General features: G+C 40.0%; 1 protein-coding gene across 1 annotated transcript in view; it reads left to right on the top strand.

Annotated features, from left to right (window-relative positions):
- Positions 1-18,285, top strand: part of smad3a (SMAD family member 3a) — a 29,711-nt gene extending 11,426 nt beyond the window's left edge. The window contains exons 2-8 of the mRNA XM_005746824.2: positions 10,199-10,392; positions 10,723-10,857; positions 12,030-12,155; positions 13,020-13,232; positions 13,437-13,574; positions 14,383-14,527; positions 15,607-18,285. Of these exons, the coding sequence (XP_005746881.1) occupies positions 10,199-10,392; positions 10,723-10,857; positions 12,030-12,155; positions 13,020-13,232; positions 13,437-13,574; positions 14,383-14,527; positions 15,607-15,730 (1,075 nt within the window). The 3' untranslated portion in view covers positions 15,731-18,285. The remainder of the gene's footprint in view (positions 1-10,198; positions 10,393-10,722; positions 10,858-12,029; positions 12,156-13,019; positions 13,233-13,436; positions 13,575-14,382; positions 14,528-15,606) is intronic.
- The last annotated feature ends 406 nt before the right edge of the window (positions 18,286-18,691 follow it).

The following is an 18,691-nucleotide window of genomic DNA, read 5'->3' as shown; positions in this document are numbered from 1 at the left end:
AATTCTAATCGAAAGCCTAATAAAGAATAAGCAGTCAGGATAACAGACAAATATCCAGCATCTTTTAAACAATTCTGACATGTATGAATTCGAGCACACAGGTTTCTAACTTTGGCGAGGAAAGCATCCAGGGTTCACGGCACACACATGCACCGTAATGACCTTAATTTATCTTAGTTACCCAGTTCTGAGCTTTAATTATATCATCATTTGGATTTTTGCCACTGAAGAATCAACAAGTTAAGGTCAGTTGTGAAATTTGTGGATTTTTTTTATAGTGGAAATTTCTCTTTGAGGGATATCAGGCTGACACAGCATGGCGGTATGTTTTTAAGAATAAACATTAATTTTTCATGAGAGGTAAACCAGCCTACACTCTGCCCTTCCCTACGAAAAAATGCAACTAGACTGTAGAGAGAAATTTATTGATGACTTGCATCTGGAATATTCTCTGTAATTCATCATCATGCTTCAGAAAGAGAGAGACATACTGCTCTGCTCATTGACTGTTTGCAGTAAAACTAATGGCTCCCAGTCCTCCATTGTCTCCCCAGATTTTTGGAGTCCAGACTCTGTTATTTGTCGTCTAGCCCTGCCAGTCGTTTGTCTGCTGGTTTTGTATTTCACTTTAGGCCCTCCTTCACTGGTCCCAGCACACTTCAGCCCTATGATATCACCTATGGGCCAGACACCCCCTCCTTTCCTCCTTCCTCCACCTTTGTTAGAAATAGAGAAGTCTGATGGCTTTTCCAGAGAGAGTGGGAGGTTGGTGTGTGTCTTTGTGTGTTTTTCCGCCCGAGCCTCATCACTGCTGGAATGCATTTGCAAGTCCATATATGTTTGGACATCAGTGATTAAATATATGTAAACTAAAGCATTTGGATGAAGACAAACTGAACTCAAGAAAAAGGTCATTTACAGCATTTTCTGATTGTTCACTTAATTGTTTAGGCTATAAAATGTCTTGTTTTGTAGCTCAAACCACTTTGCAAAACATGAAAGTTACCAGACTTTACAACCCATGAATGTTCAGAGACTTAGCTTGAAACTGAAATAACTGGTCAGCTATGAAATTGGTTAGCTAACACATTTCTATTTGTTGACTAAAAAATTATTATTTCAGCTGTACTAAGTACACTATTTAGTCTTGATTTTAAAAAAACAAAAACATGGTGAAATCTGTTTCTGTAGTTTTTTAAAATTTGCAGCTGACAGTTGTTTTAGCAAACCAGAATAGATTAACCAACCAACCACAGAAAGTATTATGTGGCAAGTAGGGTCAGATGATATCAGGATATGTAAAGTAAAATAAGGAAAACTTTTTGCAGAAGTGTTGCAATACCTCTAATGTCGACACAGTTCACATGGTTGCATATATTGTGTTTATCTGGATGATTAGAGCATATCCACTACTGGAGAGATTGGGACTTAATTATCCCAGTCCAAATTTGAAATATCTTCCATGTGAACACTGGAGGTTGTTGCATTATTGCTGATGTGGAGATGGTGGCAGAGAAACTGGGCATCTCAGTTATACATGAACTTCTCTTCCAAACTCTACAGTGATCCAGAATCGCTGCTTTTCTTACTTTATAATATTGCCTGCCCCAGTCATGTTGTGAGCTGTATTTTTAGCAGTTGGCATAAGTTTTTCAGGACATTAGTAACCACACTCTCAAGGAATACCATTGTGCACATGTGGGCTTGTTGTTCAAATAAGTATAGTAGTGAACTAGCAATATGTCTGTGAAGGTTCTCAGTCATCCAGGTCATCGTAGTCAAAGGAGCTTGCAAAGAAAAGCGTCTGGACTTCTTTAAGTTACTTGAAGACGTTTCACCTCTCATCCGAGAAGCTTCTTCAGTTCTAAGGTCAAATGGTGGAGAGTCCCAGATATAAACCTAGTGGGAGTTTCCCCCCACAGAGGGACAAAGGACCCCCTGATGATCATCTAATCGTCTGAGCCAAGGTGTGAAACTGGGTGTGGGTCCCAATCAGCCAGAGTTTCGGGTGAACTAGCAATTTAGAAATTTGTTATTCTGGATGATCCTTCGTGGATTATTTAATTTTCTTTCAGTTATCTAAAAGATAATGCTGCATTCTCCCTCGTATCGGCTGGCATTGGCCAAGGAAGACAAAGAGACTTTACAAAGAGGTTGGTTGCAGAGACAGTCCATATTGTAACCAACTTTATTTTCCCAGTTGTGTTATGTTGTTGACTCTGTGTGATTCTGCAGTTTCAGATCCTTAAACTGTTGGGATAGCGAAGGATTAATCTGTGATGACGCTTGCACAGAAACAGCTACTACAGGGAAAAGCAAATTAAACAATTTTTCGCTTCATCACAGGGCTAACAAAAAATTATTTAAAGGTCACAGACTGCTGAGTTAGTCGTGTCTAACTGAAGGTAGAATTGGTGAATGATTTGTCTCTTTACATGTTGTTGTTGTTGTTGTTGTTGGAAGGCACCAGCCTCTGCTAAATGTCACCAGATTGTAGCCCTGTTGGTCGGGGTTCAACAGACTGGCCACAGACTTTATGAAAGGCACAAAGGCCATATCAGCCCAATAGCCCCTCACCCCCACCGCCCTCATCCCGCACTCAGCACTGCAATGGAGGCTGTGAGATCAGGATAGTGGGACAGACGGAGGAGAAGGAAAGGGGGGGTTTAGGGGTTCAGTCACAGACACTCTGAGCTACCCTGAGCTGTTGAGACGGTCTGGCAGACCTGTTGTGCAGCTGCAGCCCTCCTTTCTTTATCCATCACCCACTTTGTCCTCTACCCTTGCATGCTTTTAAAGGACAGACTGTGACTGATCCTGATCTTTGTGATGTGTTTGCAGGCACCTTAAAATGGTGAAAATATTCTACTTTTAAAGTTAAACATGCAAGTTTAGTTACATAGTTAATAACCAGCATTGGATGAGAACAATTTTTTCTCCAAGGCCTTCAGTTTCTAACTGTGTGTGCTGGCATCTTCTTAGCGAGGTTAGGCTTTCAGTAAGAGAGGAAAAACAGTCCATGTTAAGCCCACAAGGAAGGCGTGTGTGTGTTCAACACTTCTCGGACTATTGCCAGCCTGGACACACACACAGTGTATATGTTTGTGTCTCTGAGCGTAACTGGGTATGCCTCAGGGTGTTTGTTTTGCCCCCTCCCCCTTCCCCAGCTTAGTGAAGCTCAATCTGCTCTGTCTGAGTCAGCCAAAAGCGCACATATTCAAAATTTATGTATGTACTAACCTTCACAGCCACTAACATCTGCTTATATTTTTTTTATTTCACTACTTTTGCTACACTGGCAAATGCTAAATTAATGCATACTTCAAATGTAAAGTTACCTTAATTATTTTATATCCCTTCTGTTCTTACATTTCTCTGTACGTGTGTCCATCTGTGGAGCTCTACCATTCACGCAAACATACATGCTGGATGGATGTAAAGCTCATGTTCAGTCTCAGCTTTGGATCATGAGCCAAAATGATGTTGACACATTTACCCCTCTGGCAAAAATCTATACCAATTTATCCCTTTATTTTTAGACATCAGTTCCGGTCTATATTCTGAGAGCAACATCAGCTTGCATGAAAAAACACAAATATTGCCCCAGATTTCATGGGGCAATATTTGGGGCAGGCGAAGTGTAGGCAAAGGAAGAATACATATGGATCTGAATCACTTTATTTTAAATTTTGTGCTCCAGGATTGGCCTTGCTGAAGGAAATACTCCCCCTCTGAAGTTAACTTTCAGCTGAATTTAGTTTTCTTTTTAGATAATTGAATTATTACACAGCCAATGGTTTTGTTGTTTTTTTTTTTAAAAAGAACCGAAAATCCATTATTTTTTCATTGTACTTCCTTCAATAGAAACCTGATTTGAGGATTTTCTTGATTATGTTATGTAACAGCAAAATATACACCCACTGGTTTTATTTGATTTTTTAAAAAGAGTTATCTAATACTTAATGTAGTTGATAGATTTAAGAAATCTTAGCCATTTTTAACAAAATTTTATTTAAAATTTAAGGTCAAATTAACCTGTAGAGCTAGAACTTGATAACCAGGCCAATCAATCATGGCTTTTCAGGGGTAGGCAACTCCAGGCCTCAAGTGCCTGTGTCCTGCAGGTTTTAGATGTGTCCTTGATCAAACACAGCTGATTCAAATGGCTAAATTACCTCCTCAACATGTCTTGAAGTTCTCCAGGGGGCTGGTAATGAACTAATCATTTGATTCAGGTGTGTTGACACAGGGTGAGATCTAAAACCTGCAGGACACCGGCACTCGAGGCCTGGCGTTGCCTACCCCTGGTTTATAGAATTATGGTATTGGATATACTGTAAAAATAGAATTATGTTGTGATATATTGTTAAATGTGACTTCCCTAGCTTTGGATGCATTCACTGTCAATAATGCTATTCATTCATTTTAAGTGCCCATGTTCACTTTTTCAATTCACATTTTGGTTTTGTAGATAAAATCAGTCAGTGCTGATTTGATTAGTTTCTGATCCTGTAGAGAGAAGCTGAAGAGTGAAAAATGTCCTGTATAAAGTCTTGAAGGCTCCGCCCATGGACTTCAGATCTTCAGTTTGGAACACACACGCAGAGGTCAGCCCAGCTGGGAATTTGGGGTCATGATTATTCTCCCCTCAGCTACCTCCTGCCTCATGTCTGGAGTATTTTGAGGTCCAGATCTTTTTTTTTTTTTCTTCAATATCTGAGGTTGGCTGTTTAAATAGAGCTACTACTGCCACTAAACAACAAACTGAGGCTTGATGGTTTCACAGGAGTGGTTTTTGCTGTCAGAGCAGGGTTTCTCATTTGTCTCATTCAGTGGGCCATCGTAAATCTCTGAAGTGAGTCACTCTCATTGAGCAGGATATAATGTGTCTTGACTTGTCTCATACGCAATACAGTCTGTTGCTGATAGCGTTGGTTTACGTTTAAATCATACAAACACCTTTGTAGGAGAGTTAGTTGACCTTGCCTGTCAGCAGTGCAGAGTAATGATCTAATGCTTGTTTACCCTCAGTTGTTCATCTGCTAAAGAAGAGTTTGCTGATCCTATTCGCTGACCTTTGTTCAAGTAAAATTCAACCTGGATCCCTTGTTTATTGTTAATAATTTATATAAAAACTGTGGAATGTGAGCTTTTTGTTCCGGGTTTAGAAGAAGCGAAAGGGTTGAGAACCACAGAGTTGAGCTCAGTAGCTATCGTGGACTAAATGATTCATCACAGTTTGAAGTACACTGACTGTGATTTGGTGCTCTCCCACATGTATAACCTATCTGACTTACTCTTCATGCAGAAACTGGGTAATAAACTCTCTGGTGTAGTAATAGAGATAGTGAGAGCTGTGCCCATATAAGTAATTCACTGATTAATTTGGTAATTAAACAGCAGATCAGGTGACAAAGAAATTACTTTCTTTTATGTGGAAATTGATGTTAGACATAGATATAATCATTTATGATGTAATGGACTATAATGATGTGGTGAGTGTGGTGTTTGGCTGAGGTGCAGCTCTGCATAGACTGTTTGTGGCAAAGAGAAAAAACACTGGGGAGTTTATTTCTTAATTTACAGCCTGTAACAGCAAGAGGGCATCAAGTCTCAGTTAATGTTGTTGATGGGTAGCAGAGATTGATGCAAACTAACGTGATTAGTGGATATACACTATCAGTCAAAAGTCTGGACACGCCTTCTCATTTAATGTTTTTATTTATTTTTATTACTTTCTTCATTATATATGCGTACTAAAGACACCAAATGTATGAAGCAAGATATATGGAATTATGTAGCAAAGAAAAAATTGATTAACTTTAAAAATGCCGTATATTTTATATCTTCAAAGTAGCAGCCCTTTGCTTTGTTGACAGTGCTGCAAACCTTTGGCGGACTCTCAATGACCTTCATGATGTAGTCACCTGAAATGGGTTTTCACTTCACAGGTGTGCCTTGTCAGGGTTTATTTGTGGAATTTCTTGCCTTCTTAATGGAGTTGGGAACATCAGTTGTGTGTTGTGCAGAAGTCAGGTTGGTAAACAGCTGACAGCCCTATTTGACAAGTGCAAGAATCCCTGTTATGGCCAGAACCAATCAGCCATTTCAGGTGACTACCTCATGAAGCACATCGAGAGAATGCCAAGAGTGTGCAAAGCAGTAATCAAAGCCTTTGACTGGCAGTGTAGGTGGGCAGAAACTTGACAAGTGAAACAGCATCAACTCACAACTACTGCCAGATATGGTTTAGTATTACTCTTTTAAATCTCTTGCTTCATTTTTCTTTGAGGTGTATTTGTATGTATTTGTAAAACAGCTGACAGCAGTAGTAGGTTCATACATTTCAGTTACTAACTAAACAGTTGTAGCTTCTGTATTAGGAAAACAAATTCCCCAGTGCCTGAGTATGCTTGAGTAGGAGGTCAACTTAGACCAGGATGGACTTGGCACAAACTTTGATCTGCATCTGATTTCAGTTCTTGGTTGGGAGGTGTTGAGGCTCCTGTCAACAAATCGTGCATTTTTAAATGAGAGGTCTCGGGCCTAGGTGGGAGATAATTGTCCTGGTTATCCAGGCTGATTTGCCCTGTGTCTTATTGAGCAGAGGAGAGTTCAATATGAATCTCTTTCTCCGGCCTCTGTGAATGTAAGTTGTGATTACACATTTCTAGTGCATATGTGCCCACTCCAGGTCAGGGATGAGTTACTACTACAGATGGAGGAGTTGGGGTATCTTAGGGTCTTGTTCACAAAAGAGGGGAGAGTGGTGCTTGAGATTGACAGAAAGATTGGAGCGATGCTGTATCAGTTTCGTTATGGTGAAGAGAAAGATGAGCATAAAAATGAACCTGTTGATTTACTGGTCAGTCTACGCCTCAACTGTGGTCACAAGCTCTTAGTAACTGAAAGAACAAGGTCGTGGATCCAAGCTTCAGAAATGGGTGTCCTTTAAAGGTGGCAGGGCTCTCCCTTAGTGACCCATTGAAGAGCTCGGTCATTCGGCTCAGCGTAAAACAGCTGCTCCTCCACATTAAAAGAACCCAGTTGAGGTGGTATGGGCCTCTGGTAGGATGCCTCCTACTGGTGGTCAGTGCTGGGAGAAAAGTTATTTAGTGGCACATGTAACAACCACAAGATCATCATCTCAACACAAATCAGCAATTGCACTGTCTATAGCAGTAGGAAAATCTATGTTACACGTCTAAATAAAACTGGTTAGTTTATACAACATTGTATCATCCAGCCTTTTAACTTCAGGGTGCTAAATCAGGATGACGTAGAGCCATAAAGAAGTGTTATTCCTACACCAAAAGCCATGCGCACTTTAAATATAGAGTAGAAGCCAGTGTTAAAAGTTATATTAAGGGTGTTTTCACAGCTATAGTTTGTTTACTCTGGTTTTAATCAGTTGATGAGTTTGTGAACTTGTAGCTTTTCCTTATGATTTGGTTTGTTTTCACACAAGAAAATTCCAAGTGGACTCCAAGCAAACCAAAATGTGTCACTACAGACCGCCTGAAAATGTTCGGCATGCTTATTGGCCAGATGTGAGCACTAGTGTTTTTTCACAAAAGACATAGCATGCCAGCTCATAGTTTAATTCTAAGTTTTTCATTATGTCTCTCAGTAATGACTAAAAGCCTGCCTGACATTTTCTTCTTGTCCTGACTTTTATTACTTCACTCCTTTTTTCTTTCTGGTTTATAAACTGTTGCTTTTGTAACTGTTTATAAACCGTGTCCATGGACTCACAATGTCCATGTCACTGAGACATTGTTCAGCACATATATACTATAAATCAAATAATTTCAACTGACTATTAGTTAATGCCTGCCTATACATAGGTGATGTCACTTGTAATTACTGCAGTATAAAGTCATATACCCTTTTCCTGGTTGAAGTTATTACTGTGGCTGATATATTATTATACATTATAACTATTTTCTTATTTAAAAAAAAACAAAACAAAACTGAATGGAAACGGGGACAGTAAGTAGGGCACCAAATGACCAGTAGAGTTTGTATGTCTGTCTGAGCCCACACAGTCCCACCCACCCAGTAGCAGACATACCAGTGACATCACATCAGCCCTCTCTCACGATTCAACGCATCCACAGTGAAAAATGTCACATTCACGTGCCTACATGTGAATGTGCTTTCCTTGTAGATGCACTTTCCATGCATTTCCTTCATGTCATCATCACTGTTGGTTAATTTACAGTGATTCACTATTTCAGCATAAGCTCTGTGTAACATTAAGTTTTTCCCAAGTTGTTTATTGAATGAGGGTGCGTGGTTAAGTTGTTTAATAGAGGTCTAACAGCAGTCTAAGTGACTTCTTGATGCGTGGCTTTATGCAGTATGGTAAAAGGAAGCAGCCACAATAAGTCATGACAATAGATGCCAACACAGGAAAACCGCAAAAGAAAAGAGGAACTGTGTTTGCAAGCAGACCCCCATAGAATCAAGATTATGCAAAATCTGGCTTAACGTTACTATAGATTGCTATATAGCTTTGATAAACAGGTTCTTTCAGCTGCTCTCTTGTTCAGGGGTTGCTCCAGCACACTTGAATTGGCAGATCTTTACACCGGATGCTTTTCTGGTCACAATCCTGCCGGGGATAGATTCCTCCAAAAAGGGGATCTTTTACATGTTGGGTGTTAAACAGTGCACTGTGGAGTCACCCACTATAGATCTTGTTGACTAAATGAAAACTGGTATATTCAGAAAGCAATATTGAACAAATGGTTTTCTATTCAATTTGCATAGTAACCCAGAGATCTTTGTTTGCTGTTTAAATTGCCAGGTCTTTGTAATTTTCTATGTTTAATTCTCAACACTTTTTAAAAAGAAAGTTTTAGAAGTTATTTGATCAGACATTTGCTTCGTTTCATAGCTCTCGAATTCTGCATGGGAAACAATAAAAGCTTCTGTCGTTGCTTTCCCAGTTCCAGTATGATACCAGTATCTTGGTTTTGGGTATCTGCCAATACACACCATACACCATTCACTTGCCCGATGTGCCGTGGTTGACCTAGATGAGGCTCAACTGAGCTTTCCGCAGTTGGGCGTGGCCTTGTTTTTATTTAGAGAGTCATATTTGTCCTTCTAAAGGGCTTTATCTTAAGCCTTTGACCCTTACTCTGTGTGAGAGAGTGAGTGGGTGGGACACAGAAAATGAGGGGACGTATGTGACTGCTGCCTCTTGTGTAAGATGTTGTGCAGGGTTTTTTAGTTTTGTTTTGGAGGGTTTTTTTTGTTTTTTGTTTTTTTTCCTCTGTCAAGGGTTATTGTGCTCCGAGATTACAGCCTTTAACCGTATTATGACAGTCCACAATGTCAAACTGTCGCTCATTACTATCTGCCGGCCTAAATCATCATCCTGCCAGAAGCATGCCAGATGAGTGCAGATGTTATACAACACAATGAAATTCCTTTTAAACATACTGTAATGTCATTGCCGATTGTTTATTATTAGACATGACCTCATATCGCCTCTGCACTAACAGCTGGGACCCTCGTCATGGGGAAGTAGTTGCATAGCACAGTAGTGAGCATCAAATCCAGCATTTGATAACATTTAGAGGACAGAGCAGCATACAGTGAATTTTTGCTTGAAAACCAGTTTAAAAAATGAAGAAATATATTTTAGTTGTTCAGGACTGTCAAGGCAAAGACTGTATACCCATAATTTGGATATCATCAAGTACCAAAAATACTGTAACAATTAATCAAAAGGAGCGGTGTCACACAATTACTACTTGATGACAACAATGGATGAGAATATTTAATTTTAGGTTCATGAATTTGTTTTTATAAACAAAAGGTCACAGCAGGGGAAGGGACAGGTGGATCAAACCGTAACCAGCCTCAGAGTGGTAGTACCGACATAGCCCTTTCAGAAAAATGACATCAGAGCCAGATGCTATCAAGAAACAAATTCAGCAGTTCTTCTTTTTAGTAACTATTCTATTTTCTGTTTTCAGTTGGAGGTTTCAGATATTTTTCTGCTGGCAAGTATAAGGTCGTGCCCAGGCACACTTCCCTCTCATTTTAGTCACAACACACACTCTGACACGCAGCAGAAAACAATATAAGCCTACACAAAAAGAAAAAAAAAAAAGCGGTGGATAACTGGAAAGTCAAACCAAATGTCTCAAACTTATGCTTCTTCCTCTTCGTGTATTTACAGATCTTTGGATGGCCGTCTTCAAGTTTCCCACAGAAAAGGTCTGCCCCACGTCATCTACTGCCGTCTGTGGCGCTGGCCCGACCTGCAGTCCCACCACGAGCTGCGGGCGGTGGAGCTGTGCGAGTACGCCTTCCACACGAAGAAGGATGAAGTGTGTGTCAACCCATACCACTATCAGAGAGTAGAGACACCAGGTACGACAGCTCGGACAAACAGAGTTCTTTCTTTGTTCACTGTTGTGTTGTTTGAAGAAAATAGTTACGTACATTTCCAGCGTGTTCTAATGGGTCTTGGTTAGTGGAATGGGTTTTGTTATTTATTTATTTATTTTTCTCCCACTGGATGTTTTTATAGGTTTATTTGTATCCACAGGGTTTGTGAAACACCTTTCCTCTTATCAGCTGATCAACGGTTTATTAATTTCTGTTCCAATAAATATTTACTTTATCCATACATGAAATCAGTCATTGCTTTATTACTATATTCTGAGAAAAATACTTTGTGTGTTTGTGTCTGTTATGCAGTACTCCCACCAGTGCTGGTCCCCAGACACACAGAAATCCCCACTGAGTTCCCACCTCTGGATGACTACAGCCATTCAATCCCTGAAAACACCAACTTCCCTGCTGGCATCGAGCCCCAGAGCAACTATATACCAGGTACCAGCGTGCCTCCTAGCATGACTCACACAAAGTACCTCCTTATGGTTTATGCTTTGTGAGAACTAGTTTGTAAGGTGGGCTGTTTATGCTGTACTAAAGAGTTTGGTGAAAACTGACTGTAACAGAGAAGAAGTAGTAGTAAAGTAGTTAAAATATGAGGATGATGGTGCACGCTTGTGGGTTGTTTGTCACAAAAAAGGTGGAAGTACAGCTCTTGGAAGAGACCTACCTAGTTTGTGATTGCAAAGGTGTGTGTGTAATTAAACTAGTTTTACTATAATTTTCCTTTTGAATCTTGAGTTGGATGAAAGGCTTTTACAACATCGTCCCAGGACAGGAGCATCAAACACAGGACCTGGGGTCAGAATTGGCCTGACAAAGACTCCAATCTGGTCCTATGGAAAGCTTGGAATATGTAAAGAAGGGCACAAACATTGGACTTGCTAACTGCATTTTCATACTTTTTACACTTTTTCATACTGTTTAGGGCCTCCCTCTCTCTTTATATGGAGAGATCGGGCAGCTGCATGACTGGCCCACATAAGGTCAGAGCGTGCTTCATGTGGGCCACAATGTACAATAAGTTTGGTGTTTCTGTTTCAAGATTAAGCTTTTTAACATTATAAATAAACATACAGCCACATTTATAATGTGGCTGTATGTTTATTGTCAACCGGTAGCTGTTGAAGTGTTATTGATCCTTTTGATTTACTTTTCTTTTGGCTTTTCTGTTCAAAAGTCGAGTTCTGATGTATTGTGAGAGAATTGAGAAAATGGCCTTTTGACTATGAATTTAGGAAGGGATTTACTTACATAAGCTGTTTTTCAACAGGTTAACGATTATTAAATTTTAAACACTTTCACTCATTCACTCACTGACTAGAACCTTCTCACTATTTAGGAAGTTCTGTGTAGGTGATTGTACGGTCACTCTTTGCGTCGTTAATTATGTTGTACTTCAGAATAATTAAAGCACAGCAGGCCAACTGTAATAATAGTAGTAACACATACTGGATTTAATCAAATTATTAAATACAAGTACTTTTGGGCTGCTCTCATTCCTCATCTCTATCTGTTATTTTTCCCTCAGTGCAGCTACAATGCTTGGTTAGTGATCAGGGGCCACCAACATGTCAGTATGAGTGAGTGTTTGTCTTTGCTTGTCTCAGAAACACCTCCACCAGGCTACCTCAGTGAGGATGGAGAAACCAGTGATCACCAGATGACTCATAGCATGGACACAAGCTCCCCAAATCTGTCACCTAACCCAGTTTCACCCACACACAATAACTTGGGTAAGAAATGCATGTGTCTGTTTGTGTACTTTTCTGTTTGTCTGCCTTGATTTGCAAACAAATGTTTCAGCAGCGTATCTCCCCAGTGGGAATTCTCTGTTTGGTTTAACTCATTTCTGTAAGAGGAAACCAGATGATGAAAGAAGCCTTTGTGTTCCCCGCTCACCATGTGAACTTTTGAACAGGTCAAGACACCACGCAGCCCACAGTAACATCAATAACAATATCCTAGGTTTATTCTATCAAGACGGAAAAGCGCCAGGAGGCTTGGCTGGAACGCAGTTGGTGAAATAATAAAGCAACACCAGTTTCATTTGGCAGTGCTGTCCGGTTGTGTTCTGGACTTCAAAGCAAAGGACAGAATGTTTCTCAGCTGGTAGAGGGGGACAAAAAGGAGCAAATTACCAGAAACAGTTGAATTTACTGAAGAGTACCATGGACAAGTCCAACTGGGCTGCAGAATCCTTCAAGTGAGGGTTGAGTTTCCACATTTTGTCTGGTTAAAGCTTCTGGGAAACAGTGTATGGGTTTGACATTTTGTGACGCAGGCTCTCTCCGTGTTTTTGTTGGTTTTCTCTTTTTTTTTTTTTTTTTTTTTTTTTTTTTTTTTTTTCCTCTGTCTGCACCCTCTCAGCCCTTTTCTCCATATATTTGCCTCTTCTTTGTTATCACTGCTCTTAATGTATGTTTTCTTTACCATCTGAATAATTTTCTGTCTATTAATTCTGTGATTTCTGTCTTACTATTCTACTACTTTGACTTTGAGAATACGTTCAAACATTGCATTAGTTTAATTGTTCTGCACTGTATTAGCAACAGTATTGAACTCAGTTCTTTCCTTTTTGGGGTCCTCCTCTGTCTCAGACCTCCAGCCAGTGACGTATTGTGAGCCGGCCTTCTGGTGCTCTATTTCTTACTATGAGCTGAATCAGCGAGTCGGGGAGACCTTCCACGCCTCGCAGCCCTCGCTGACAGTGGACGGCTTTACGGACCCGTCCAACTCAGAGAGATTCTGCCTGGGTCTTCTGTCCAATGTCAACCGCAACGCAGCTGTGGAGCTGACACGCAGACACATTGGTAGGCCAGGCCTTATGACTCCATTTGGATAATATCTCCTTTGCCTTCTCAGAACACTTTTATTCACTTGATTTCTTGAAAGACTATTGGCTTATTAACAAACATGATTACGTATTGCTTTAGACCTGTTATACAACATTGTACTTTTAATTATTGTTGTTGCTGACTTGTTTCGGCTCTCTGCCTCTCACTCTTTACCTCAAGGTCGTGGCGTAAGACTGTATTACATTGGTGGAGAAGTGTTTGCAGAATGTCTCAGTGACAGTGCAATCTTTGTCCAGAGCCCCAACTGTAATCAACGTTATGGTTGGCATCCTGCTACAGTCTGCAAGATCCCTCCAGGTATGTGTCCAGCTAACACTGGGAGCATCGAGAGACATACAGGACAGGGAAAGGGAGTAAGACAAATGAGTAGGACGGAAGACAGTGCAATAGAGAAAGACCAAAGTTTACTTTTCACAGAATTGGCAGTTCGATCCCCAAAACGTGTGTGTGTGCGTGTGTGTGTGCGTGCGTGTGGTTAAATGTAAAGTAATTTGGGATTGAAGTGCTATATGATTCCATTCAGTTTTCCAAAGAGAGGCAGAGGCCAATATACACAAAAACAAATTGATTGATGATTCAGAAATGATTCCCTGAGGCTCAATCATCAAATGAGGCTACAACACATCGCCTACCTCATCGCCAGCCCGTCAATGTCTCCTTTGGCTAAACTGTGGTCGGGTTAAAAATAAGGTTTTTTTTCCTTTCCTCACTGGTCTCTTTATTTTTACCACGTAATCGGTTTGGATTGTTAAAAGCTTTCCCCAAGCACATCTGCAAATGTTAACAGTTTGTTGTCTGAAACAAGATGTTTATACAATCATTGCAGCATTTAGTTGAGTCAGTGACGCATTCAAGTACACATTCCTTTAATTTGGCTGTTTTCAGCCAAGTCACTGCAATCTGATTCGGTAGGACCACGAAAGATATTTCTCCACTTTTAACACAAGTCTGTGTGGAAAGCCATCAGATTAATAATGTTAGTTTGACTACTCTCATGTAAGATAAATTTAAATTGTTTGTGTTTTGTAGAAGCTAGAGATCAGCTTCATCTTGATTTTTTTTTTCTAGCACCTCTAATTGATCTATTGTTTGTTGTTCTCATCAGGATGTAACCTAAAGATCTTCAACAACCAGGAGTTTGCTGCGCTGCTCGCACAGTCAGTAAACCAGGGCTTCGAGGCTGTGTACCAGCTCACCAGGATGTGCACCATCCGCATGAGCTTTGTGAAGGGCTGGGGAGCCGAGTACAGGTAAGCTGCAGCTCTGAGTTAATGCTAGCCACTTTCTCGTCTCCTGTTTCTGCAACAGTGTAGCAGTGTAAAATCCATACGAGGTCTGCATGTAAACGAAGACAATAGACACAAACAGAGTGTGAATTACATCCCACAATCCACCCGCCCCCGCTCGCTGGCATGTGCACACACTGGTGAATCCGGTCAATGATGTCACAGAGCTCTCGTCTATAGAAACGGGCCCCAGTTGGCAAACCAGACAATTTTTAAGCAAACACACATGTGGTGTGTCAAAAAGAGATGTCAGACTTTCCCTCTTCCTTTCCCTCCCCTTTTTCCACACAGTCTGACTCACTGATAGTAAGAAAGGAAGAGATGGAATTAAAGGCAAGCAGATGATTGGCTGAAAGTTGGCCGTGCTCAGGCGGTTTCCACAAGGGAGAAACCTTTGAGCTGGGAGTGACTGCTCAGCAGTCCTGTCCAGACCAAATGCTCACATGTGGAGACACTTAAACACAGGATTCAGGTTACTGGAGTAGCCAGGCCCTCCTTCTCTACCTCCACCTTCACCTCACTCTCACTGCCTGTTTCCATTGTTGGCTGTGTCTGTTTAACTCTTTAGTCCCTTGTGTCTGTTCACTTCTCTCTGCTGTGAGAAAAGCAGTAAAGGAAAAAATGTTATGGCCCCTTTTTTGTCTTTATTGAGAAAAAAAAACTAAAGAAAAAGCTTAAGAAACTGCATCATTTTGTAGTTTTAGGGTTTTTTTTGCAGTTGCTGCAAGTCTTCCAAATGATTTCTTTATTTGAACTGTACAAATTCAAGAAGTATGTGTCATTGATTAGAACTACAAATACATATCTTAAGAGGTCAAAATCAATAGTTGCTGTTGTTGGTTTTTCAGTCAGTAGAATTTTTGCATTCTATCTTTAGTGACACAGTGTGTTAAAGTGTAACTCAAAGAAGCTGTGAAAGTTGTCTGTCTTACATCAACACTGTAATGAAAGCAGAGCAATGTGACTTTGTAAGTTTGCCCACACTCTTTAACAGCTGTGTCTGTTTACCTCACATCCCTTTGTGCCTCTTTGGTCTCTCCCAGGCGACAGACAGTGACCAGCACCCCCTGCTGGATCGAGCTGCACTTGAACGGGCCCCTGCAGTGGCTGGACAAGGTGCTCACACAAATGGGCTCCCCGAGTCTCCGCTGCTCCAGCGTCTCTTAGGGAGACCATTCACCTGCTCATTTCCTGTCAATGACTAGAAACACACAAACTGCACACGGACGAGAACAGCTACACAAGTACTGAAAGATGACGAACCCCCTCATTCAGCCACTGTTACTTTGTTCTTCCTCCCCACCAGCTGTCAGTAGCACTTTTTATTTACTTGTCTGTTTTGAAAGGGGCCGAGTGCATTAAAACAGTTAAATGTTAGAAGGATCTCTAAATTTGACGTCTGTAATTATCCTTTGTTACCTAAAGGACTGAAGTTATTGCTACACGAGCTTCTTCCTGTCTGGTCGTGTTTGTTTAAACATTAGTCTCATAGTTTTTACCTGTTTTGTACAGATGTTAAAGAAAACGGCTGATCCAAAAAAAAAAGTTTTAAAAAAAGATTTAATTTTTAACCATTACTTTTGAATTTGTAATGCATGTGTATGTGCATGTTAAATGCATTTTACATGATTTTGTTTCTGTTTTTGGGCATTTAATACTTTATGAAAATGTGACCCAGTCAGATGGCTTGAAAAAGAATTGTATAGTGGGAACAGTCAACCAACATTTATAAAAATACAGCGTGAAGGAATGGGAATATATTTCTGTCTGGGTGAATAACAGGATGTTTTAGCTTCACAGTCAAACTTCAAACGGAAACAAAGGAAAGCAAAGCTTCAGTCAAACTTGCTGCCATTCAGGTGGTTCTTAATCAAGTGCTGATTTGAACTACTACCTGAATCACAGTTGCATATCTCACATGTGGGATCATTCAGGGTGGTGCACTTTTATAAAATGTTGATTCTCTGGTAAAGTGTTGTTGCAGCAGCTGAGGTGGTGCTTTATCAGTGAAATGTATTCTGCACTCATTTCTGGAAGCTTTGCCAATTTATATTGTAGTGTGTCACACATGCAGACTTGAAAACATCTCACATACTGTACATTTCTGCATTGTTAAAGGGGACCGGTTATGCTTATTTCTGCTTCCAGGTTTTTATTGTTGAGCTCAGTGGTCAAAATAATCCTCATTTTTGTCACTCTGATCCTGCATCCAGCAGCTCTGGTTGTGCTTTGTCAGGAGCAGACTGTTACCTCCTCTACTCTCGAGGCTACCTTTCTTCTGATTGGCTGACCTTTGCAAACTGAAGGTTTGAATAGGAGGCGCTTAAGAGCTTTCTGCTTGAGATTACCTATTGTGTGCTATTACAGGATCTGAAGTAATGGCCATGTTTAATAACAGCATGCAGCACTGTAAAGGTACGTGTGTATAACAAAAATATAAAAGGTCCCCTTTGAACTGCAGATTGAACAGACTTGTTTATGTATCTGCAGAACGCTTTGAAGTGCAAGGGGAGCAAAGGGTTGCCTTTGCTTTCGCTAATATTCTCAGCCATACATAATATTGGTCTTAAAATTAGCCATGCTGACTTTGTGCACTCAGGACTGTAAAAGAACAAAAAAAAAAAAAACCAGAATAATATACAGAAACCAATGAAAAGAGGAGATGTATGACCTTTGAGACTTTTTAGTCTATTTTGCTATCAATTAGGTTTGTAACATGATACAGTGGAAAATAACTGCTGGCAGGTCTGGGGGGGTAGTAGCCCTATATATATATATATTTTTTTTTTCTTCTTAATAATCTGTGAGGATAAGACAGTTTAAGTACAAAGCACAGCTTTTAACAAAGGGACATGTTGAGATAAATAAGAGGCATGTAAATACCAATAGCTTCTCAAAATTCCCTTTTCTTTTTTTTTCTTTTCTTTTTAGGCCTGTACATATAGTATATACGTGTGTTTTAATAATGTGGCCATTAGCCTTTATAATGTTGATCGTTTTGGAAACAGAAGAAGAAAAAAAGATCAAAAACTGAAGAAAAACAAATGTTGGGAAAAGCGATGGCAGAAATAGAAAGACAGTCAAAGCTTTAGTCCCGTTTCCTTTCAGCCACCCACTGTGATGGAAGTGGAACCATTTCCTTCTTGTTCTCTAACACTAGACAAAGACTCAGTGGGTGAGCATGAAAAATATTTTAAATCTTTGTACTGTGCTTATTTACATTGTCCAGGCTCTTGATGTTAACAGCAGCCCAGTGGTGCTAGTCTTTAACATTTTAGGGACTGAAGAGTAAACAACAAAGGCCCGAGAGTTTACCATCAACGCTGGTAGATTTTGATCTCTTTGGAATGATGATGACTTTTAAACCTGCAAACTTTAGTGGGATGGTTTCAGAAACAGTAGCATCTACCAATCTGAGACGAGCCAGCTCTTTGTAGAGCTTCTAGTGTCCTCGAATGCAGTAGTCCTGATTCTGATGGGCTCATAGTCATTGTATTTACCCGGTAGGGATTATTTTTAAAGCAAATTTGTCATTTTTATACATTCTGCTTGTGTTTAGTTTTGTTTTGTTTGTTTTTTTATCCTCTTTGTTTAAATCTCACCCTGTAATCGCTATTATTAGTTGTGATTTCTGCTTCTGTGCTCTGAATTGGTCTTTTTAGATGTCTTGTACAAAACCCTTTTATTTTTCTCTGCTTATAAAGAGTTGATGTGATGCTTTATATTTCTGTGTATTATTGTTGTTTCGAAAATAAAATATATATCTTGTGGTGATACGTGAGCCTACGTGCTAAGTACGAAAGAAACTGAGGCTGGGTGGAACTAATCTTACATGACAAACTGCATCTTTATTTCTTGGCTGTGCATAATTATTCAAACATCGGAACAAATCAACATTATGAATCACAGTTAGCTGAGTTTTGTAGTTAAACGAGATTTGCTCGCATGAAATGTACTTAAAGCCCTTTATTAACATTTCCTTCAGTGTGGGGAATTCCTTGTCTGCGGTGGATAATTTCATACTGTCTTCAGAAGCAGACAGAGACGGTAATTACAGGCCCACAGCAGCCCTCTCTTGTTTCTTTACTTACTGCTACGTTACGAGCTAATTCAAACCATAAACATTTG

This window comes from Pundamilia nyererei, unplaced genomic scaffold (genome assembly GCF_000239375.1).
Source record: "Pundamilia nyererei isolate P.nyererei 1_Seehausen unplaced genomic scaffold, PunNye1.0 scaffold00184, whole genome shotgun sequence".
Lineage (NCBI taxonomy): Eukaryota > Metazoa > Chordata > Actinopteri > Cichliformes > Cichlidae > Pundamilia > Pundamilia nyererei.
The sequence above is the reverse complement of the archived record's forward strand: the minus strand, read 5'-3'. Positions and strand labels throughout refer to the sequence as shown.